The sequence below is a fragment of the Enhydra lutris genome, unplaced genomic scaffold, assembly GCF_002288905.1.
Source record: "Enhydra lutris kenyoni isolate GAN:26980312 unplaced genomic scaffold, ASM228890v2 scaffoldscaffold10, whole genome shotgun sequence".
NCBI lineage: Eukaryota > Metazoa > Chordata > Mammalia > Carnivora > Mustelidae > Enhydra > Enhydra lutris.
The window spans coordinates 2,783,029-2,807,472 of NW_019154094.1; the positions used below are offsets into that span (position 1 = coordinate 2,783,029).

General features: G+C 51.6%; 1 protein-coding gene across 2 annotated transcripts; it reads right to left on the bottom strand.

The window, feature by feature from the left end:
* Window positions 1-986: 986 nt before the first annotated feature.
* Window positions 987-13,542, bottom strand: LOC111143806 (LSM4 homolog, U6 small nuclear RNA and mRNA degradation associated). 2 transcript variants are annotated; one of them, XM_022497702.1, is made up of 5 exons: window positions 13,416-13,542; window positions 8,886-8,927; window positions 6,655-6,753; window positions 3,481-3,664; window positions 987-1,645 (listed from the first exon to the last, which is right to left on the bottom strand). In XM_022497702.1, the coding sequence occupies exons 1-5, from the start codon at window positions 13,416-13,418 to the stop codon at window positions 1,554-1,556; spliced, it is 420 nt and encodes a 139-aa protein (XP_022353410.1). In that variant the 5' UTR covers window positions 13,419-13,542; the 3' UTR covers window positions 987-1,553. The 2 variants fall into 2 exon arrangements, with proteins under 2 accessions (XP_022353410.1, XP_022353411.1); XM_022497703.1 differs by lacking the exon at window positions 8,886-8,927 and having other exon boundaries at window positions 993-1,645.
* Window positions 13,543-24,444: the final 10,902 nt, after the last annotated feature.

Genomic DNA, 24,444 nt, shown 5'->3' on the forward strand with positions numbered 1-24,444 from the left:
GCCCGTCCTGTCGCCCCCAGGCCCTCAACCCATACCCGCCCGCACCCCGCATCTCTGAGAGGGGGTTTCTCCAGGCCTGGGGCTTCTCAGACGCTCCCAGGTCCCACTCAAACCCCATGCCCTGTCTCCAGCCTGTGCCAGGGAGCTGCTCTGACGCTAGGCAAGCCTTCTGGCTGCAGCAGGTCCCCTGAGAGGTGCCCAGGGGCAGAGCGCATTCTTGAGGCAGGCTGAGTCTTAAATGTGGGTATCTGTGAGGCGGCCCGGCTGGCGCTTAGCAGCTCCAACAATGGAGTTCTCGGGCAACACCTTTTATTCTGATCACCCCTCAGAACAGGTCTCGACACAGTGACAACTAGAATCCGCTCCCACGGGAACCAGCTGGCACCCCATCTCGCCTCCCCGCACCCGGCCATCCTGCAGTGCCCCTCACTTATAATAAAAGAGGAAAATCAGCCTCTGAACAATGTCACAGAAACATTTTGCAAAAGTGCTGGCTCAACATCCCACGCAAATCATCCTGGTGTGGACAGGCGGTACCCCAACTCGGAGAGGAGGCGGCAAGAGCCTTCCCAGCACATTCCTTGAGGCAGATGCTTGTCACAGCTTCTCCGTGAACTCTGGTGTGAATGGTGCTTACAAAGCAGGGATGGCGGGCAGGACATTGGTCACAAGGAGGGGCTGCATGGGTATTGCACTGGCTCCTGCCTGGGCCTTCTCTCCCCTGCCCCCCATCAACTCTCTCTACAAAGGGGCAGGGATTACGGGCAAACCTGGCGCAGGAAGGCCACTCCCACTGCCCAGACAAAAGCCTCATAGTTCTTAAAAGGACATCAAGGGACACGGAACCAGTGTCCTGTTGAAATACTTCCCCTTGGCGAGACAGACAGCAACCCTCGAAAGGAAACTTCCCTTACTGGGCTGTGATTTCCTGAGGATACCACACTTTAGATGTGCCCAGTGACTCAAAAGGAATTAGGAATTTGCAGTTTGTAGTTGTATGTGTTTTTATTTTTGTAACACAAACAGGGAGAGAGGAGACAAAGGGGCAGGGTCCAGCAATGTCCCCAGAACAGCTTCTGTGGCATACGGTTCGTATGTGTTTGTTTTCAAAAGGCAATCCTGAGGTCCGTGTTTCAGGGAACTCCCAAGGCTGTCAATCTCAGTGCAAAGAGCTTAAAATAAAAACCTCCGGTCTGCTCACCACACGAGGATCCAACTCAAAATGCAAAACAAGCCTGCTTGGAAAGTGCCCGCCCTTAAAACAAGAGCGAGGGCTTTAAAGACACATTAAACACGGAATCTTCCAGGAATCAAGTCAGCTGCGGCTTCAGAAAAACCAAACACACCAAACATATCCAACTGCAGAACTGCTGGCTTAAAAAAAAAGGTGGGGGATACTCTACGTAAAAAGGATCACAGAATGACAGGCGGAGAGGGGGGCTCTTCCCCAACACCTGCTTCTTTTTGTTCTGAACACACTTGTGAACCAGAGAGTGGAAACACAGCCTTGGCGAGCAGTGTGGCAGCTCAGTCTCTGGAGAATGGAGGGTGGCTCACTGTTTGCCCGCCTGTCTGCCCGGCTTCTTTTCCGGCTGACCTCTGCCTGTGCCTGGGATCCCACCGCGGCCCCGGCCACCAAACACACCTGTGAGACAGAGGAGGGGGCTGCAACAGAGCTGGGTTTGGAAGCTCAGCTAAAAACGTGGGGGTGGTGCTCCAGAAAGTTCTCAGTGTCGACAAGGGACAAGACCAGCTCCGAAGGGCTATGAGGGACGCCAGGGAGGACAGAGGTCAGCTCTAAATCACACTAGGGCTTGGGGCAGGCTTCCTGGGACAGGGAGTGGGGCCAGGGTAGGGGGCAGTCATCAGAAGGACAAAGCCAGATGGGTTCCCAGAAAAGGAGAGCACGAGGCAGAATAGGGGCAGGACTGAGCCCAGGGGGCCAGCCACAGGCCCCCAGCTCTAAGGACCCAGGTTTCCCTCTTTCTCCAGCACTGTCCACATCCACAGAGAAACAACTGGGAGATTGTGTGTGTCCGGCCGAGGAGTGGGGACAGGGGAGCTCCCTGCCTTCTAACCTCGGCCAGCCAGTGATGGAGCTGTGCTTCTAAGATACGTGGAGTCCAAGGTAGGAGCTGTGTGGGAGGCTGAGTAATCAGGGACAGAACACACCCCAGCCCAGGAGGTCCTAGGAGGACCAGGGTGGCATGGGGACACAGAAAGGCGCACACAGTCGCCCTTCCACCACAAACATGATGTGGGTCCCACAGGGAGGGAGGCCCATCCCTGCCTGCCCTCACCATCCCCAGGGCAAGCCCAGCTTTGCCAAGGGCAGCTCTGCCGCACAGGGTGAGATTTCCACCTGCTGGCGAGGGCCCCAGGGCCTCCCTTCCGAGCGGCCCAAACCATCACTCCTCCCTCCCTCCCTGCTCCTCTGGGCAGCTCACTCAACAGTGGTGGCCCCCAGCATGAAGAGCCTGGCCCTTAGATATGGAAAGGGTCCTGCTCACCCCTAGTTCTTGGCAACCTCCCCACGTGCAGTGCCCTCCTGACCCCTCCCTGTCTCACTCCTGGCTGTCACGTGAGCCTCAGCTCAGGGCCGGCTCTTGTATCCTTCCTGGCCCTGCCTGTGAGCCCCCAGGGGGGAGCCTGGGCCTGACACACGGAAGGCCCCTCCAGATGGAAGAGACAAAGCCGGGGCCCTCCAAGAGGAGGGGGGTGAGGGGGGAGGGAGGGTCTGCAGATGGCCTCTAGGTTCAATCCCCAGCTGACTGCACAACAAACTCAAGTTTATGCCAGATTTATAGTCTCAGTGGCGCGGGGTGGGGGCGGGTAGGGTGAGGAGAGTTTATCAAAAAGGTATGAACTTGGCCTTGTGAAAAGGAGTGACAGCAGAGAAGGGGCTCGCGCCAGGCCCTGAGCCAGAATCCCTGCCAGCAGCCTTGGTGAGGCGGGGACCACCGGACTCTCCCTGCAGAGGGGCAACGAGCCAGGGAGGTGGCACACCATGCTCAGAGCACCTGCCAGGAGACACAGGCGGCCATCGGGTGAGGGCTCAAGCCCCAAGTCTGCACGGGCACTGTGTCTGTCTGCTGGGCCAGAGCCAGGCTTCAGGAGCATGGAGGGCTGCTGCTGGGCACCAGGGCCCAGGGGTGTTGGGGAGTCAGCACTGCCAGCCGGGACTACACGAGGCTTCCCGGGCTGGGGCTGCGGGGCCCGGGGCAGGCAGCGAACAGCAGCACGGGCCGCCCCGCACCAGGGGAGGCCTGTGAGTCATAACCCCCAGCTCTGTGGAGGGGGCTCAGAGCCAGGCCTGTGGCACCATGACGGCACCACCCAGGAATGTCAACACTGGGACGGGATGGCTGCCACGTGCTGCAGTCACCCTTCAGCGGCAAGGCCTGGGCAGACTCTTTGGCCTAGACTGCTGGGCAGGGGGTGGGGTAGGAGGGAGGGAGAGGAGGGGAGAGAAGGACCTACCTCGCCCAGCGCCCCCCATGCCTCGGCCCTTCTGCTGCTTCTGCTGCTGCAGGCCACCGCGACCGCGGCCCTTGGCCACCACCTCCTCCTTGACCATGTCAATGATCTCGTCGGGGATGCGCAGGTACTTGATGGTGCTGCCGCGGATATAGCACTCTGGCATCCGCCAAAACTTGTCCCCGTCCTGTGTGAGAGGGGGTGAGTCTTGGATCGGGGGTGGGGGGAGGTCCCCGCAGAGTGGGTGCCAAGAACCAGGGCGCATCTGTCCCCTCGTGCCCCCGTTCCCACCTGGGTCATCGTCCTAGCCTGCCTGCGGCTGGCATCCCCCCTGCACAGTTCTCAGTCCCGGACTTGATGAGGGCGTGGGGGAGCTGTCTTCCAGGGGACTCTCTCCAGACTCGTGGTCCCCTGTTACCCAGGAAGGGGCAAAGAATCCCATCAGCTAGCTTCCTCATCCTCAGCCTATCCTCCAGTGTGGGATGAGGTTTGTTACCTACAGCCCAAAGCCGAGAAAAGGCTGGGGACCTTCGCACCAGGCACTGCCACAGCCCAGCCACAGCCCAGCCACAGCCCAGCTCCTCCACCCTCCTGCCCCCGGCCTTTGGAACCTACCTTCTGGAACCCTCTCTATGTGTCCTGACTCATTCATTCATCCACTTATCTCCTGATGGACTCTGAGGTAGGTGTGGGACACAGGTAAGTGGGATAGAGACTGTGTGTGACCAGTGAGGAGGGCGGGAGGCAGGTGGGGAGGTGAGCCCATGGCTGGCCAGGGGCAGTGACCAATGATGCCAGTTTTCAGGGGAGCTAATTAAGACCAGAGAGATTAGGAGGCTTGCAAAGTCACAGATTCTGGAGCAATGCCAACCCTGAAGGTCCTAGGCCGTCAATCGCGTTCCCCCCAGCCCCCACCGCCACGGACCCTGTGACCAGCACAAGGCCTTCCTTCACAGCCCCTCCTGCTGCCCTTGGGCAGGAGCCCGGGGCTGCTTCGTTCAGATTAGCTCTCCAGCCCCACCCCTGGTGCCCTGAGCCAGAAGTCTTGGCAGCCCTCTCCGCTCCCCACATCCCTAGAAATCAGACCAAGACATTTCCCTGCTTAGGACCCACTCAGGGCCCCTTTGGCCCAAGGACAAAGTCCGAACTCTTCAGTGTGGCTCCCGAGGACCTAAGATCCAGCCCCACCCTGGCTGCCCTTGCTCAGCTCTCGATGACGCGCTTTCCAGATGGAAATTTCTGGAACACATACAATGGGCGTCTTGCCCCCAGCACTTTGCACATGCTGTTCCCGCTTTTCTGTGTGTGGCTAACTCTGACCCCCAACAGGTCTTGTTCCTAGCCACCCTGAAAGGGCCAGAGTCCTCAAGCATGACACTCATCAGCAGTGCCTGGCTCAGGCTGCTCTGCTCTAGCACAGCAGAGACACTCAATAGGACAAAGGGAAAGCTCAAAGGCCAACTCTGCCCAGGAATGTGCATAAGCCCCCAACCTACACTGGAACCCCATGAGGTCTCGAGCACTCCTTTCCCAGGAAGGGTAGGCAAGGGCCCAAGTCCTCAGGGATGCAAACTTACAGCCCAACAGAAACAGAATGATTCCATGCAAGCTCAGGGCTTGGCGCTCCCTTAGCCGAGGACGAGCTGGGCCCAGCACACTCCCTGAAGGAACCAGAGCTTACTCTGTGTTCCATGGCAAGAGCCAAGCAACCTGAGCTAACCACTCTCCAACCAACCCTGGCTCTCCAGGGCTTTCTCAGCCCTGTGTGTCTGCGTCCTGCCCAGGCTGCTGCCCCGGGGACAGGCTGCTACCCCGTTTACGGGGGAGGACGCCGGACAGCCCAAGTGACACTGAATCTCACACCAGCCTCTCCTTGCAACCAGCAGGTCAGAGGGTGGACTTCCCAGGAGGAGCCACATGTCCAGTCTCTGCTGGCTATGGAGGTCGGCCGACCTTGCTCTGCGAACCCATGGTTGCTTCCAGGTCCCAGAGGGGGACACAGACCTACTGGCCCCAAGCTCAGCTACGCACTGCAACAATGGCTGCTACAGTCACACTGGAGCTGCCCAGACCCCTGCTGCCACAAGTGCAGCAGGTAAACCAGGAGGAAGTTTCTAGTGGAAGACCTCGCATAATATACATCACAAGATGCAGGGCACAGAGCCTCACAGGTGAGGGGAGACGGTCACACTTACCAGTCTGCCTGCTGGATGTGGGCCATCCAGGAGGACGGACCAGGGGCAAGATGGGCCGCCCAGGGCTCTGCTGTACTCTCGTATGGCAAGCCTCAGGGGCACCTGCCCATGAGCTCAAGACAGCCCCATCTTGGCTGGGCCCGAGTGCACTTTCCTCCCTTGTAATATAGGGGGCTGTCGCCAACCAGTGGTTGGAGACTGGAATCAAGGCAGGAGGCAAGCCCCAGTCCACCCCAGCACAGGTTCACAGGGGGGCACCATGCCTTCGCCACGATCTTCGTCCTCATTGCTCTGAGGGTTTGGAAGGTCTGTGACCCTAGAGAACTGTTCCCCAGCCCTGGCCCACCAGGAGGTGTTCCTGGCCCTGCACTTCCTGGTTTCAGGCCTCCGGAGGTAAACAAGTCTCCTGGTCCACAGGGCCACAGGGCTGCCCTCGCCCCCTGGTGGCCTGGATATCCCATGGCCACACCGCCCTGGCCTGGTTGGCTGGTGATGTCCACAGCCAGGACCAAAGGCAGCAGGGGCTGACAAGGAAGGTCAGGCCTGTCTTGGAGGCCACCCCTACCTGTACAGTAGGGATTTGTAGCCAGAAGTGCCCCCCAGGCCTAAGTCCTTCTTGTTTAGGACTGGCAGCAGCAGTGGGGCATGGGGCAGCATCCCCATAGGTACAAAGTCAAGGGCACTAGAGGGACTTGGAAGCCTGCATTCTGCCGGCCCCCCCCACCCAGTCCCTCAGGCCCTGCCCCTCCTAAGCCCCACCCATTCCATCAAGCCTCACCAAGGTAGGAAGACCTGGCTGAGCTATGCCCCTCCCCACTCCTCCCACAAGGGCAGGGAGCGGCCTTCACTCCAGAGGATGCTGAGGATCCTGAGGGTCCGGGTTGCACTTGGCGGCCACACCACCCGCAGTCCCTATGCCAGCCTGGCCCTGCCTGACCTGGTGGGTCAGAGGGCCCTCAGGCAGTGGGCACAGGGCACTTACCCTGGATGTGCAGATCACCTCTCGAAGGTTAATGTTCATCCAGTTATCACAGCTCACCAGGTGCCCGTTGTATGTCTCCCCATTTTTTAGTTCCACCAGCTGCAAGAGAAATGAACCCCAAGTCAGCCATGGGCCCCAAGGGAAGGGCAGCCCTACCCCTAAGTGCTGGGTGACTACCACCTGGGCCTCATCCAGACACGAGACCTCAGGGGACCAGGTGGCCACAGCACATGGTGCCTAGTACTGTCCCCTCCTCCTCTACTGCCCCTAGTGGCCCATCTTACGGGCGACATGTTTGGCATCCTCTGTACATTTTGCTGGGCACTGTAGTCGTCTATGATGAAACCAGATTTTTTTGTGCAAACAAAAAAGCAAAAAGCCCACAAAAAAAAATCCTCTATAAAACTTGAAAGAGCGAGTTTAGAGGAACAGTGGCCGCTGACTCAGAACAGCCAGGGGGACACGTCTTAGTCGGTCCAGACAGGGGCCTGGGGGCAGGTGTTCTCTGACAGCACGTGTACAAGCCTTGGTGGTCCGGAAACACCTTTTCAGTCCAAGAGTTACTCATCTATTCTAATGTGTTCTGGGAAAATACAAAGGTAGCCCATCATCTGAAGCTCCGCTGAGACATGAGAATGAATCAACTCAGGTATCTCCCCAAGAGAAATAAAGGCAAACATCCATGCAAAAATGTGTGCACAAAGGGCGCTTGGGGGGCTCAGTTGGTTAAGCATCTGCCTTGGGCTCAGGTCATGATCCCAGGGTCCAGGGATTGAGCCCCATGTTGGGCTCCTGGCTTAGCAGGGAGTCTGCTTCTCCCTCTGCCCCTCCTCCCGCTTGTGTGCTCTTTTTCTCTCTCAAATAAATGAAAAATAAAATTTAAAAAGAAAAGTGTGCACAAATGTTCATGGCGACCAAAATATTCAGACAGGAAGTAAACACCATCCAAATGTCCATCACCAGCAGACAAGTGGAGACACAAAATGTAGTATGTCCACACAGTATGGTACCACATGGCCAAGGCCATCAGGAAGGAAGCCCTGACACATGGTACGATGTGGCTGAATCTCGAAAAACATGCAGAGTTGAAGAAGCCACATACAAAAGGCCACACACTGTATGATCCCATTTACAGGCAATGTTTAGGACAAGCAAATCCACGGACAAAAAGCAGATTAGTGGTTGCCAGGGACTGGGGAGAGGGGATGGGGACTGCTACTGGGGATGGGGTTTCCTTCTGGGGTGATGGAATGTTCTAGAACTACATAGAGGTGGTGGTTTATGACGCTGTGAATATACTAAATACCCCTGAGTTGTATATGTTAAAAGGCTGAACTGTAAAGGCGCCTGGTGGGCTTGGTGGGAAGAGCAGATATCTCTTGATCTCGGGATCATGAATTTAAGCCCTATGTTGGGTGCAGAGATGCCTTAAATAAAAGAATAAATAAGAACTTCAGAAGAAAAAACTGTTATCATTAATGGCAAAAGTCATTTAGGGAATAACGTGTGTTACGTGATCCCATTTGTGTTTTTAAAAAGTCACATTCATGTCTCTTTTTTTTTTTAAATTTTATTTATTTTTTAAAGATCTTATTTATTTATTTGACAAAGAGAGAAACAGCGAGAGAGGAAACACAAGCAGGGGCAGAGGCAGAGGGAGAAGCAGGCTTCCTGCTGAGCAGGGAGCCTGACATGGAGTTTGATCCCAGGACCCTGGGACCATGACCTGAGCTGAAGGCAGACGCTTAACAACGGAGGCACCCAGGCGCCCTCTCAGGTTCCTGTTTCTACATGTATGTTAAGCCTGGATGTGCAAGGCACCTGGCTGGCTAAGTTGGTGAAGCATGCAACTCTTGATCTTGGCTCTGTGAGTTCAAGCCCCCTGTTGGGCACCGAGCTTACTTTTAAAAAAAAAAAAAAAAAAAAAAAAAAAAGCCTGAACGAGTATATAACAAAGATATGGTTAATTTGCTGGCAAGAGTAATGACGAGCTTCTAGTTTCTACGCACCTCCAGTGTTTGACATTTTTAATAAGTACGTATTACTTTTATAAGCAGAACTAAAAGCAGGTCCTGACACGCGTAGGAGGGAGAAGAGGATAAGCGGCTGTTTTGTGAGCAGGCAGGATGCAGGTATGGCTGGAGGCCCTTCACCTTTGGCCCAGTGTCCCCGTCCCTGTGCTGAGGCTGGTCCCTGCTGAAACTCACTGCCTTCGACAGGCATGTACTCACCATGGGATGATTCTGAGCTGTCTTCAGCAGCGACAAGGGAAGCTATAAAGCAAACAGAGGCCTGTAACTTGTCTGATTAGCACTGAGGGGCGCTGGCCCCCCGGGTGGGGCTGGGATTCCAATCTCACCGATCTGCCAGCTTATCACTGTGCGGGGATACAGGGGCACATGGCCCTAACCCCCTGACAGAAAACACACGCTCCTAACTCGGCCCAGCCCCAGGACACACACCTGCCTCCCAGTTTCAGACATAAAGCCTGGAACACTCCCCCATGCCCAATCTCAGAGGCAGCAGTCATCTGGTTTTGGTGCTGCCTGTTCTGGGCATTTCCTTATAACTCGTGTTACCTATATCCACACCCTTGACAGGAGAGGGCCTAGCCTTCCATGCTGGTCGTTAGTGCCAGAGCACACGGGTCCTTCTCCTGTCTGCCTTTTTTGTTCGACTGATGTCCCTGAGATGCACCCACATTAACACATGCAGCTCTTTTGGAATGCCTGGGTGGCTCAGTCGGATAAGCATCTGACTCCAGCTCAGGTGGTAATCTTGGGGTACTGGGATTGAGCCCCGTGTCAGGCTCTGTGCTCAGTGGGGAGTCTGCATATCCCTTGCCCCCCTACCCCAATGCACAGGCCCTCTCTCTCTCATATAAATAAATCTTTTTTTTTTTTTTTTTTTTTTTTTTTAAGATGCAGCTTTCATTTTCATCCTCATATACGGTTACTGTCACACCTACTTTACAGATGGGGATACCGAGGCTGAAGAGACTGAGGAACTCGCCCGGCACTACAGAGTCAGTAAAGAAAACCCCACTGGCTGGAAGTCAGCTCATTCCAAGCCCACGCTCCAAAGGGCAGCCCCGACTGGACCAAGAGTGATTCTGCCAGGCAGTGGAGTATCAATCCATGGTGGCTACATCTGAGCTGGGTTTTCAGAGAGAATTCTTCAGAAAAGGAGAAAAAACATTCCAGGGGGGAAAAAAAAAATCTGTCATTACCACAAATGTGATGGCATATAAAAGATGCAATTTTTTAAAACTCACCCACATAAAGTCAGCTTTCAAGATACTAAAAAATCTTCTCTTTTCATTTTGGGAACACAGATCACTATCTATACAACACCGGGGCCTGCCTCTCAGCCTCCAGGAGGATGACTCGGGCGGCAGTGCTTAGGTCCGGGATCCAAGGACAGACCATCCAGCAAGGTCAAATGAAGGTTCTGGTCTGAGGGTCCCACAGATGAGACACTCACTGCCTCGGGGAGGACGGGAGCTTCACACCTTGCCCCAGCTTTGGAATTCTCAGTCAGCCTTCCCCCCAGAAGCTCGCCACAGGGGAGTCTCAGCCTGCCCCTTACACTCCCAGTGCAGGGCGGCTGCTTCTCTAAGTGGGGGGAACTGGAGGCCAGAAACAGCCCTCAACCCCCACAGGGCAGCTGCCACGTAAAGGCTCGAGGGGGATTCCCACATCCCACCGCCTTTCCTGAGAAGAGCTGCCTAGGGGAGGTCCAGTGGCTGCAGGAAGCCAGGCCCATGCCCACTTCCTGCACTGGCTTCCTGGTAAAAAGGAAGAAGGGGCACATGGAGAAGGGGTGGCTGCTCAAAGGACCACCAGCAAGCAGGCTGGCGCCCGCGGCCTAACCAACCTGAGGCTGCAGCCCTCTCATTTGGAGTTCATCTGTGCGATGGTACCTGGGTGCCTGCGAGCAGAGAGCCATGGAAAACCAGGAGGCTCCCACTCACGCACTGGGGCCGTGAGCCTCAGCCACCTTTTACTGTGGTGAAGCCTCAGGCTTTCCTGAGTAAGCCTGTTTTCTTGTGTCCAAGAGAGGAATGTGGACCAGGGCGATGACACACACAGGTCGTCCTTCCAGATCACCTGAGAGGGGACAGGACAAGGCCTGGAAGGCGAGAATGAGGATGGGTTCAGCACTGAGCGGCAGAGAAGTATAGCCAAGGCCCCTCTAGACAAGGGACCAATGGCCAGAGTGGGAGGGACCTTCCCAGGGACACCACAGCAAGATCCTGAGAAAGCCCACGAAATTAAGCTGAAGCCTGTCAGCAGGGGCCCCACAGGAGTCCTCTTATGGTGTGTGCCGCTCCTGTGCCCGTGCTGGCCTCTCCCTTGTCCCAGCTACTGGCAGCACAGCCCTGGAGAACCCATGGCTTCCCTGATTGTCACTGGCAGGGCCCTATTCACAAAACAGCTGAAAGGACGTCTAAGACACAGAAGTGACCAACACCTGCTCCCAACACTCCCCCAAGAGAGTCACAAGGCCAAGCCAGCTCCAGGAAGTAGCCCCTTGTTTCTCACTAGCCACACCCAATCCTGCCTTCTGACCTTTGTTCCTGCAGTCCCCTCACCCTGGGCTGTCCTTCCCCAGGCCAGTGGCGGCTCACGTGTCACCTCTTAACTCACTTGGCCAGGCCCTCATAATAACCTCATCTAGGGGTTGAGATTTCCACCTGGGCCACCCCCTGCTGCTTCCATTATAGGACACTGCCAGTCTCTAATTATCTTGTTTATTAAGTCTCCCCCGCCAGACTGGAAAACTCAAGAGGGTGTGGACTCTGTCCAGTGCCGAGCTCGGGGGGGGGGGGGGGGGGGGGGGGGGGGGGGGGGGGGGGGGGGGGGGGGGGGGGGGGGGGCAGGCACTCGAGAGGGACTCACTAAATATTTGCTGAACAAATACACAAGAAAATGCACACAACATCCAGGGAGGCGCATGGCGTGGGTGGGAAACCTGCCCCAACCCACAGATAAGAAAAGGAGAGGCTCAGGGGCGCGTAGAAGGCTCAGTCAGTTGAGCATCTGCCTTCAGCCCATGATCCCAGGGCCTTGGGATTGAGCCTCAAGTGTGTGGGGTGGGGGTGGGGGTGGGGTCCTTGCTCAGCAGGGAGCCTGCTTCTCCCTCTGCCTTTGCCTGCCACTCTCCGTGCTTGTGCTGGCTATCAAATCAAATAAAAAAGGAGAGGCTCAGGTGGGGAGGAGAGAGGAAAGGGAAGATCTCCAAGAACTTAAAAAAACTTGGTGGGGAAGTTCTTGAAGGTGCTGAGATGGTGGGACTGGCTAGAACACCGTTCAGGAGAAGACAGGGCCATCTGGAGGTGGGAAAATCAAAAGCTTCAGGAAAGAGCAGCCTTTCCTCTGGGCTTTTTCAGAATGTCTGGGGTCTGGTTCTTAGATCTAGACCAATCTAAGACTAGACCATGTGGCTTCCTGAGGCTCCCAATTCAAGAAGACGTTAGGGAGACCCATCTCCTCTCCACACACACACACCCTCAGACCCCTATTTCCGACACCATCATGACTTTGGGGAACTGGGAATGTACCATGCCTTGTCCCTTCCTGGCTATTCTTCAGGCTGACAGAGTCTGTTCTTTGCACAAGCACTGTTCTAGGCTCCAGAAATGTATGAGAGATAAAATAACAGGTCCAGTCTCCAAGGAGCTTAAGGAGGAAGGAACTTTCCAGTTCCGCCCATCCCCTCAGGCCAACTCCCCTCCAGCACAGAGGAACCCACTCCCTCTCTCATTTCCTGCGCCAGCCAGCAGTATTTAGGAAGAATCTCCACTAATCTTCAGCTCTGAAAAACATGTTAGTGACCTTCAGAGTGACTCTGGAGCTGATGGGCCAGGCACTCTCCTGCACCTCTCCTACGAGGCCGGGCTCTGAATTTGTGTGGTCTTGTTTCCCTTCCATACATTTTTTTTTTCCCTTACGTAAGCTCCAGGCCCAACGTGGGGCTTGAACTCACTACGTTGAGATCAAGAGTTCCAGGCTCTACCAGTCAGCCAGACGCAACTCCCTGTCTAAACGCTGAAGGCAGAGGCACTCTCTGACCTAAACCTAGAACTTTCAAGATTGGAGAGCAGCATGGTCCTGGAAAGGGTTCCCGTCAGGGCCTCAATTTCTCTTTCACTGAACTGGAAGGATGCAGTTAGTCGACTCCTGGCTCAAAATGCTACCCCTTCTCCTGAAACTCCATCCAGTGTGATCCGGGGAGAAGCCAAACCCCCTTCTCTAGGTCTGCTTTTTCAGCCTCAGAATGAGAGGCAGAGAAGATTGTGCTAACATTCTAAAGTGCCTTGCAAGGCTTGAAATTCTCAAACTGGTTTAATTTGAGAACTCAGATGGCCCCTTTCCAATAATATGAAGTTAGACTGCTACGGATACACTCGGAGCCACTCTCCTGTCCGAACTCACTCTGCGGCATTTACCGGACGCTTTGGCAGGTCCCCTCTCTCAGGCCTCAGTTCCCCATCTGCAAAGTGGAAAGACAGCAGCTAGGCTAACACATGATTACACGTTCGTCCAATTCTAAGTCTTCCGGGACTGACAGGCTGGATGCTCTGGGAGACCTCCAAGCCCTCTCCGGCCTCAATACGCCCGTCTCATGCCAGGGGGCAGAACCGAGGCCCTGACTGCATGCTAGCTCCGCGTCGCCCCTGCCTCAGCGCCCGCCGCGAGGGTCCCCGGCGGCCGCGTTCCCCGCCTCCCGGAGAGACCTCGCCGCCTCCCTGCCCTCACCATGTTGTCGGCGGGGAGCGGGCTCACCGACCACTTCCGCCGCCGCCGCTCACGCGTCCGCCGGTAGCCGCCCTGCCGCGCGCCACTTAGGCTGAAATGAAGTGGCAGCGACACGAGCCAGTCAGAGCAGGGCTCGAGGGAAGAGCAACCAATCCACGCGGAGTAGGGAGGGATCAACTAGACACTACGGGCAGGGTTGGCTGTGTTCTCGCTGGAGGGATAAGAGAAAGGGCCGTAAAGTGTCGACGTGAATGCTGAAAAGCGGGGGCGGAGCCAGTGGGCCTGCCCTAGAGGCCTTGTGGGTAAAGACGCATGCGCAGTTGAAAATCTCGCAGATTTCCTGGGCTCCACGCTGTGGGCAAAGCCGGATATTGCTACAATTTGCAAACGAAGGAATTGAGGCTCCGTGGTTATTGCGTTGTGTCTAATGCCTCCCTTAGGGCTCCTGCACTTCTGATTTTCATTATTGTAGTTGATCCTTATCCAGGGCATGCCTTTTGGTAGGTTGAAATCCTGACTGTGCCCCTCTGAGCCTCGGTTTGCCCCTCTGTAAAATTGGTTTAATGATAGTGTCTGCCCTAGGGTGTAGTGAGGATGAAATGAGTTAAGCCAGGTAAAATCATTTAGAATAGCGTCTAGCACAAACGGAGCACTTAGAACCCAGGCGTGCAGTAGTTATTGAGGACCTGGTATGTGCCTGTTCCTGGAAACTGAGTAAACCAGACAAAACGGGCCCTCCTGGGATTTAGGAGCGCAGTGGGGAGACAGATGGTAAGCAAACTAAATAGGCAAATGTATTGATTTCTCTGGGCTGCCATAACAAATTACCACAAACTGGGTGGCTTAAAACAATATAACTTGATTCATGAGTCTGAAATCAAGGTATCACCAGGGTTGGTTCCTTCTGAGGGTTCTGAGGGACAATGTGTCCCCTACATCTCTCCTAGCTTCTGGTGGCTGTCAGCAGTCCTCACAGTTCTTTGGCTCCCAGAAACGTAAGTCTTTGCCACTGTCTTCACATGGTTTTCTTTGTGTGTCTCCCTATCTCAAGTCTTTGTTTCACTTTGTTATAAGGACAGTATCTTATTATGTCCACCCTAAATCCAGGATAGAATCATCTTGAGATCCTTAATTACATTTGCAAAGATTTTATTTCAAAAAAGGTCCTATTCACAGATATGGGGGTTAGAGCTTACCTATGTTATGTTAGAACATATCTTTTTAGGGGACACTACTCAACCCATTACATCAAGTAATTAACAACTGGATGACCATCAAGGGTTCCTTCTTTTGCCTTGACCTTCAAGCCCCTAAATAAGCAATAGGTGCCCTCCACCACTGGCTATCCTCCGGGTCTCCCAAGTGTCAGCATTGGCTTGAGAGCCTTTCTTTCTTTCCCTCCCTCTTTCTTCCTCCTTCCTTTTTTTTTTTTTTTTTAATATTTTATTTATTTAAGAGAGAGAGAGAGAGAGAGCGTGCACAAGCAGGGAAGGCAGAGAAGAAGACTCTCTACTGCTTAGGGAGCCTGTTGTGAGGCTCGATTCCAGGATCCTGGGATCGTGACCTGAACCAACGGCAGATGGTTAACTGACTGAGCCATCCAGGCGCCCAGAGAGCCTTCCTTACCAAGACCAGGGCCAAGTTCTTCCAGCTGAAAAAACCCTGTGCTTCTTGGAGCCGGCTTGGGGAGGCCCTCATGCTCACCTTCTCAGTAAAAGATTGCCCTGCATCAGGCCTCAGAGACCTGAGCAGAAGAAGATGGGAATCCACAGGCCACAGCTGCCTCCCACCAGAAAGGTTTTCAGCACTGATATTTCCCCTCCAGGATCTAGTGAAGAGAGGGAGGTCTGGATGCCCAGCTCTGCTGTAAATGAGCTGAGTGACTCAGGCATGTTTCTCCCTTTCCTCCTCCCTAAAAACAGGAAGAATCATCTCTACCAACCAGGGTTACTGAGTGAATTGATCAAATGTGGAACCCACATTAAAAAAAAAAAAGTGGAACCCACATAAAGTGCCAAGCACCCAGTAGCCCTGAACGGGCCGTTGTCCTTCATATCTTAGTTTGGGGTCTTCCTGCCCCCAGAAACCAACCCTGAAATGAAGACTCAAGGGCACAGAGTATTCAGAGGGTGACCTCAAGAAGCCCCCACTGGAGATGGAGACCTGATAAAGGGAGGGAAGGATTCCTGCAGGAGGAACCAATGAGTAGGCAACACAGTAGGCAACTGGAGACCTCACGGAGACAGCCTAAAAGCTGGTCAGGGCAGCTGGCATATTTATTCAAGTTCCATCTATCATTGGCTCCTGGTTGCTCTTTACGGGTGCTGGTGAGATCTGGGATGTGTGCAGGACCCTGGTAGATGGCTAAATAGTGATGCCAGCTGGGTTAGAAGGATTGGAAGGACCAGCGAAGCTTAATTTATAAACAACAGAAACTGGGGTACAGCGAACTGTCTCAGCATCCACATGGTGGTGGAAGTAGGAAGAACATCATGTGCTGGTACACTCCTTTCTGACTTTTCTTGACTTCTCTAGGTGCCGTCTTTCTCCTTTCTCTGAGCTAGCAAACTCCTATTCATCCTTGAAAACTCTGCTTGGGTGACCCCATGTGGCAGACTGCGGTCACTGCAGTTTTTGTCAGTCCTTTCAACATAGGGGTGGCCAATCAGAGTTCTCCATCCCCCTGGCCATAGTGATTGGTTAAAGGGGAAGCCTGTGACTAACCAAGGGCAGTTAGGTCTCCCTTGGGAGGGACACTGAGGCAGTAGAAGAGGGTTCTCTGAGGAGGTTGTTAGAACTGAAGCAGTGAAAGCCTCCGATTGATTTTCTGGATGAAGCTTTCTGCGGGGTGAATCCAGCGTACATTACAGCTGCTTTGTGGAAAGGAGGCATGGTGTGAGCCCCCGGATCCAGCTATACCTGAAGCTGTAGGCGTGCCTTTCCACTTACATGAGCCCAGGAAGTTGTCCTTGATTAATTCTTTTGGAGTCTGGACTCTGTCCCTGGCAATCGGCATAATGTGCACTAATGCGTAGCTGCTCTGACAACTCTTCAATGACTGCCCCCAAAATCTAATCATTCCTTCTCTTATCCGTCGAACCTGAGTAGCTTGCACTAATTTTCATCACTACCTGGTTTATGCCACATTGTCATTGCTTGCTTGCACGCTTAAACCTTCTCAACTCTGACTTGTAGCAACAGTGCTACAAATATGAGAGTTTGCATGGGCCAGTTTGTGGCTGTCAGCCTAGTTCCTTCCCCTCTCTCATTATGGACACACGACCCAGACTCAACCAGTCAGAGAGGTTCCCTGGGCCGGTTCTGAAACTGCAGAGCTGGAGTAATGTGAGTCAGATACAGATACTGTCTCTTCAGAATCTTGGCCCTGTTTAATCCTGGATCCAGCCGTACCTGATGTTTCATAAATCCACATCTAACCTTATCCCTTGAACCAGTAGTGCTATTTTTTTTAATCCACTTTAAAATGTATTTCTGACAGCAGAAACCTCAAGAGTGAAGGTCAATGTACCTATCAAATTAACAAAAACACCCTACCCTCCACTAAAAAGGGTGTGTGTGTGTGTGTGTGTGTGTGTGTGTGTGTGAGACCCAATGTTGTCAAATTGTGGCGAAACTGGTAGATGTATATATCTCTTTTTAAGTGGGGCAAAACATTGGCATGATCTGCCAATTACACCCCAAAGTCCATAAAAGTGTCATGCCCTTCAACTCAGTAAGCCATTTCTGAAATTTTATACTAAGGAGGTCTTGGAAATGAAGGAAAACATTCTATGCCAAGGCCTTGCAGCAATGTTGCCAATTGTAAAAGAACAGAAGGAACAGCAATGGACTTGTTGAGTAAGCTATGGTTCACCCACTAGACAGAATATTTTCCATTCATTAAAAATTATATGTAACCTCACCACCATCACCAAGGGTGGGCTGGGCTCAGTGACTCATTTTCAAAGAATAGAGTAGAGAAAGGGGGTAAATAGTGACTTGATAGTGGAGACTTGTGATAGTTACCACACGCAGTGGGCTGAGTGGCAGGTCCTTAAAGACATGCCCACGTCCTAGCTCCAGAACCTGTGAATGGGACCTTATTTGGAGAAAGAGTCTTTTCAGATTTAAGTTAAGGATCCTGCGATGAGGTTGTCTGGGGTTTAGGCTGGAAATAAAACTAAATGACTGATGTCCTTCTAAGAGAAACACAGAAGGAGATTTGAGACCCAGAGAAAACAGAGGCAAGGGGTTGGAGCCATGCAAACATAAGCTAAGGAACCCGCAGAACCTGGAAGATATAAAGAAGGTTCCTCCCTGGAGCCTCCAGAGGGAATATGGCCCTGATGACATGTTGATGTTGTACTTCTGGCCTCTTGAATTCTGAGAGAATGAATTTGTGTTGTTTTAAGCCACCAAGTCTGTGGTCATTTGTTACAGAAGCCACAGGAAACTCATACACCACCTGCACCAAGGGATCCAGATTACGCCACTATGATAAATTGGGAGGATGTCAGGAACCCCTCATACGGTGAGATAAAAGGGGCATCTCACCTCTATGGTCTTCCCCAAGCACCCACAGCCCCATTCCAATCACAACAAGAACATCAAACAGACCCAGATCGGGGGCATCCCACAGGACACCTGGCCAGGCTTCCTCAAGATTGCTAAAGTCATGGGGTTCCTGGGTGGTTCACTCAGTTAAGCAGCTGACTCTTGATCTTAGCTCAGGCTTGATCTTGGGGTTTTGAGTTCAAGCCTCCAAGCCCAGCATGGAGTCTAGTTAAAAAAAGCAGGGGACACCTGTGTGGCTCAGTCAGTTAAACGTCTGCCTTTGGCTTAGGTCATGAACTCAGGGTCCTGGTTTCGAGCCCTGTGTTAGGCTCCCTGCTCTGTTGGGAGTCTCCCCCCCCCCCATTTGGGACCTCTTTCTCTCTCTCCCAAATAAATAAAATCTTAAAAAAAAAAACCAACTGCTAAGGTTATGAACAGCAAGGAAAGATACAAATTTCATTCTATTAAAAAAAATGCTCTAGGGCGCCTGGGTGGCTCAGTGGGTTAAAGCCTCTGCCTTCGGCTCAGGTCATGATCCCAAGGGTCTTGGGATCGAGTCCCACATCGGGCTCTCTGCTCGTCAGGGAGCCTGCTTCCTCCTCTCTCTCTCTGCCTGCCTCTCTGCCTACTTGTGATCTCTGTCAAATAAATAAATAAAATCTTTAAAAAAAATGCTCTATTCTGTATGACCACATTGCTATCCATGCTAATATTCCTATTTTAGATTTTACCTTCCCTCCCAGTACTCTCTGGGTAACCCCCACCCCCGCAATCTGTAATCCCCATTTTACAGAAGAGGAAACTGAGGCTTGGAATGGGAAAGTAGCTCATCTGAGGGCATGCATTTGAACTCAAGCCAACTGGCTCTAACCACCACACTTGCTGTCTTCCATTTTCTCCCTAAGAAAATCACATAAACATTTTATTTATTTATTTATTTATTTATTTATTTATTTTAAAGATTTTATTTACTTATTTGTCAGAGAGAGAGAGAGAGCACAGCAGGGGGAGTGGCAGGCAGAGAGAGAAGCAGGTTCCCTGCCAAGCAAGGAGCTCAGTGTGGGATGCGATCCCAGGAGCCTAGAATCATGACCTTAGCTGAAGGCAGTCCCTTAACCAACTGAGCCACTCAAGCGTCCCTTATTTATTTATTTGACAGAGAGAGAGACATCGAGAGAGGTAATACAAGCAGGGGAATGGGACAGGGAGAAGCAGGCTCCCTGCCAAGCAGGGAGCCCAGTGTGGGGCTTGATCCCAGAGCCAAAGGCAGATGGTTATGGACTGAGCCACCCAGGCGCCCCTTCTATATAATTTTTAGAATATTTTATTTATTTATTCAAGAGAGGGCATTAGTGGGGGAGGGGGAGAGGGAGAAGCAGTTTCCCTGCTAAGCAGGGAGCCTGACATGGCGCTCAACCCCAGTACCCTGCCATCACCACCTGAGCTAAAGGCCATGTTTAACTAACTGACTGAGCCACCCAGGCACCCTTGCATAAACTTTTTTTTTTTTTAGTTTTTTTAAAGATTTAATTTATTTATTTGACAGAGAGATCACAAGTAGGCAGAGAGGCAGGCAGAGAGAGAGGGGGAAGCAGGTTCCCTGCTGAGCAGAGGGCCAGATGCAGGGCTCGATCCCAGCACCCGGAGACCATGACCTGAGCCAAAGGCAGAGGCTTAAACCACTGAGCCACCCAGGCACCCCCTTGCATAAACATTTTAAAAGAAACAATTATTTACAAATGAAATTGTTTTAATCTTCCAGCAACTCTGGGAAATTAGGTGTGGTTCCTGAGCCAGTTACATTGTACCAAGGTCAATTTCTGGTTTGACAAAAGTTTAGTAAGATAGACCAGTTCACTGGGGGAAGCTGAGTTAAGGGTTCATTGAAATGCTATTTTTCCAACTTTGTATTAGTCTTATTAAGCTATTTCATAATAAGAAGTTATAAAAGCTAGGTGACCAAAAGAATTGAAAGCAGGGTCTTGAAGAGATATTTGTACACCCATGTTCTTAGAAGCTCTGTTCATAATGGACAAAAGGGGGAAGCTACCCAAGTGTCCAAGAGTGGATGAGTGGGTAAACTAAATGTGGTATATTTGTGCAAGGGTTTATTATCAGCCTTAAATAGGAAGGAAATTCTGACTCATGCAAAAACGTGGATGAACCTTAACGCGTCCTTAAGCTGCTAACTGAAATAAGGCAGTCACAAAAAGACAAAGACTGCATGATTCTACTTACATGAGGTCCCTAAGGTAGTCAGGTAGAATGGTGGGTGCCTGGGCTGGGGGAGAGGGAATGGGGAATTGCTGTTTAACGGGGACAGAGTTTTCATTTTACAAGATGAAAAGAGTTCTGAAGATTAGTTGCATGACAACGTGAATGTACTTTTCACACTACTAAATGGCACACTTAAAAATGACAAATTTTATGTGTATTTTACCACAATTAAAGAAAAAACACAGGGGCACCTGGGTGTCTCAGTCAGTTAAGCTTCTGACTCTTGATTTTTGGCTCAGATCATGATCTCAGGGTTGTGAGATCGAGCCTGGCATCAGGGTCTGCGCTGGGCACGGAATCTGCTTAAGTTTCTCTTTCTCCCTTTGCCCCTAAAAATAACAATATCACTAAAAGTCTACTGGCATTTTTTTTAAAAAAGATTTTATTTATTTATTTGACAGAGAGAGCGAGAGAGCACAACCAAGGGAAGAAGCAGAGGGAGAGGGAGAAGCAGGCTCTCCGTGGAGCAGGGAGCCTGACGCAGGGTTGGATCCCAGGACCCTGGGATCATGACCTGAGCTGAAGGCAGAGGCTTAACCTACTGAGCCACCCAGGCTTCCCTAGTGGCATTTTTTTTTTAAGATTTTATTTATTTATTTGACAGAGAGAGAGATCACAAGTAGACAGAGAGGCAGGCAGAGAGAAAGAGAGAGAGAGGGAAGCAGGCTCCCTGCTGATCAGAGAGCCCGATGCGGGACTCGATTCCAGGACCCTGAGATCATGACCTGAGCCGAAGGCAGCGGCTTAACCCACTGAGCCACTCAGGCGCCCCCTAGTGGCATTTTTTAAAAGCAAAAGTTTCTGAATTGTATTTATTTCTGAGCACATGTGTACCCAAATTTTTGAAAGTTCACGTTAAGCCACTTGCTTTTACAAAATACCTACACATTAGTACCTGTTTTCCCTAACTGGAAAACATCGGAAGGGACTTTGGCTCTAAGGAAAAGGGTGAAGGGCGAAGATAGCCTTCAGAGCTCATTCTTCAGCAAGTCCTGATAGAGGCAGCCTAGGTCCTTTTCTGAGAACTGTACTCAACATCCCGGCATCATGCCACCAGAGCACTGAACTGTGGCTGTGAGCGTCTGCGTTTTAACTGATTTTGTGTATCTGTTAACAGGATGTGTTTTCAGGTACCAGAAAAGCCTGAGAAAGGTTATTTTGGCGGGGGGTGTCTGGGAATGTTCAAAATGTTTCCCATATAAACGAGTGGCGATTGCTTCCTCGCCATCTCTGCTTACTATAAGGGTTCACAGAAACGCTCTACTTTCAGACAGCAGCGGACACCTGTCGTGGGTGTATGTACCACATGCAAGAAGCGTTGGCAGGGCTCCTCTGCTGCCCCACTGTCACACCTCCCCCATCCTGGTTCTCTCTGGGAAAGTCTTATCAAATTTCTTGCTTTTCCTTCCTGAGATATTTTCTGCCTTCACAAACAAATTTGTGTGTGTCTTTCTAACTTTACATTTGCTTTTCATTCCGTAAATGCTTCCACGCTGGCTTTCCTTTTTCTTTTTAAATATTTTATTTATTTATTTATTTATTTATTTATTTATTTATTTATTTATTTATTTATTTATTTTAAAGTAAAACTACACCAAACTTGGGGCTTGAGCTTAGGACCCCAAGATCAAGAGTTCCACACTCTACCCACTGAGCCAGCCAGGAGCCCATCCTTCCCTTTCCTTCTGTTTCCTTCCCTTCTCTTCCCTCCCCTCTCCTCCCCTCCCCTTCCCTTTCCTTTCTATTCTTTTCCTTTCCTTTCTTTCTCTGTCTCTCTCTCTTTCTTTCCCTTTCTTTCCTTCCTTCCTTTCCTCTTTCTTTCTATAAAATTTACATAACATAAAACTTAACACTTAACCAATTTTCTTTTTTTTAATTTATTTTTATTTATTTATTTTTAAAGATTTTATTTATTTATTTGACAGACAGAGATCACAAGTAGGCAGAGAGGCAGGCAGAGAGGAGGAAGCAGGCTCCCTGCCAAGCAGAGAGCCCGATGCGGGGTTCGATCCCAGGACTCTGGGATCATGATCTGAGCCGAAGGCAGGGGCTTTAACCCACTGAGCCACCCAGGTGCCCCATCCAATTTTCTTTTTTAAAGATTTTATTTATTTATTTGACAAGGAGAGAGATCACAAGTAGGCAGAGAGAGAGGAGGAAGCAGGCCCCCTGCCAAGCAGAGAGCCCAATGCGTGGCTTGATCCAGGACCCTGAGATCATGACCGGAGCCGAAGGCAGAGGCTTAACCCACTGAGCCACCCAGACACCCCACACTGAAACCATTTTAAAGTGTACAATTCATTGGCATTAAATACGTCCACCACGTTGTGCAACCATCACCTCTATCTAGTTCTGGAACATTTTCATCACCTAAAAGCAAACACCATCCCCGTGAACGGTCACTCCCTGCCCTCCTCCCCCAGCCCCTGGTGACCATTAAGCTCCCTTCTATGTCTACGGACTTCCCTGTTCTGGAGGATTCATGTAAGTGGAATCTTACACCCCGTGGCCTTTTGTAACTGGCTTCCTTCACTAGGCATGATGTTTTCAAGGTTCATCCATGCGTGTATCAAAAAAAAACTCCCTTTGTATAACTGAGTAATATTCCATTCCTGGATAGACCAATTTTTTCCCCATTCACCTGTTGATGGACGTTTGTTTGTTTGTACTGACCTTTTTTTTTTTTAAGATTTTATTTATTTATTTATTGGACAGAGAGAGAGATCACAGGTAGGCAGAGAGGCAGGCAGAGAGAGAGGGAGAAGCAGGCTCCCCGCTGAGCAAAGAGCCTGATGCGGGGCTCCATCCCAGGACTCTGGGATCATGACCTGAGCCGAAGGCAAAGGCTTAACCTACTGAGCCATCCAGGTGCCCCCCCTACCCCCACCTTGCTTTTTTTTTTTTAATTTTTTAAGGTGCTCTCTATCTCTCCCGTCCCTTCCTCTATCCTGCCTCTGTTGCAAAGCAGATCCTGGAGTGCAGACCTCAGAAGCACCAGCCAGGATATTTTGGGGGCTGCTTGTCCTCCCTAAGGACAGGCCTATTTACTCCTGCTCCAAATCCCTGTCCCTCCCATATGTGTTCCTGGGACAAATGACTGAGCTGCTCTGGGCCTCAGTTTCCATACTTGAAAAATGGGGTCAGAACAGTCCTCCCTTGAAGGGGTTTGTGAGATGAAGAAAGAAAACCCGAGTGATGTGCTCAGACAGAGCCCGAGTGTGGTGTGGGCTACCCCTGTATCTGAGCCTTTCTCCCATCCAGTCTCAGCGGTAGTGTACGACTCAGTTTCTCCCCATCAGCACTCACTCTGGATGTTATATAGGTTTCCTCCCTTTTGTATGGTGGGATGAGGGAAAATGATGTGGCTTCCCTCCCTCCACAACCCTGGCTTCAGGAACATGTGCAGACACTTATTACATGTTGGAGTTATGAAACCTGATCCTTGCTGAGATTTTTGTTCTGTTCTCTTCTCCCACTTGGCTTGGGTCTTGCTCTCACAGCTGGTTCAGGCCGGCTCTCAGATTTTCTGAATTCTACCTGAAGCTGCCAGAGACCAAAATAGCCACTGAGTATGTGAGCTCTGTTCTGTGCTCGCAGACCAGGGCTCCAGGCCAGCCCAGTGAACTCTGCCCTGGGTATTCCGAGACCAGGGCCAGAGGCAGATGGTTCTTGAGTTGGCATCCTAGCTAATCCGGGGCCAAGGCTGCTTAAAATGAGATGTCAGTGACCCAAGTCCAAGGTCTAGCCCTGTTTTCTGATGATGTGGCCAGAAACTCAGCCTTATTTTTCTGGCTGTTTTGGAGAAATCTGATCAAAGTTAGTGGGTGACTTACTGTATGCCAGGCACATATTGGGTGCACTGATATGGCTGTAATGGAGACACATCCTTGCTCTGGAAGTCCTAATCTCTATGTCAGAAGAAATGGGAAACAAATCAGAAAAGCAGTGTCTATAATGGAATGTGATCACTGCGAGAAACGGGATGAAATAAGGAAAGGAGATGATCTGTTCACAGAGGATGAGAAGTATGGTGGGAGATCTCAGCCAGGTAGGGTAAGTAGAACCCCTAGGAAGAAGTGAAGTTCCGCTGACCTTTGAAGGAAGAGAAGCAGCTAGATAACCGGCAGGGCAAGCTCCGGGCATAAGCAACAGGAAGTGCAAAGGCCCTGGTGTGGGACCCCGCTAGGCCTTTGAAGTA

What these genes read in the sequence shown, in the direction of transcription:
- LOC111143806 (XM_022497702.1), bottom strand. An exon ending in AGGTGATCTGCACATCCAGG is followed by an intron (nt 3,665 to 6,654) that starts GTAAGTGCCCTG and finishes CCTCTCACACAG; the next exon opens with GACGGGGACAAGTTTTGGCG. An exon ending in CATGGGGGGCGCTGGGCGAG is followed by an intron (nt 1,646 to 3,480) that starts GTAGGTCCTTCT and finishes TCTGTCTCACAG; the next exon opens with GTGTGTTTGGTGGCCGGGGC.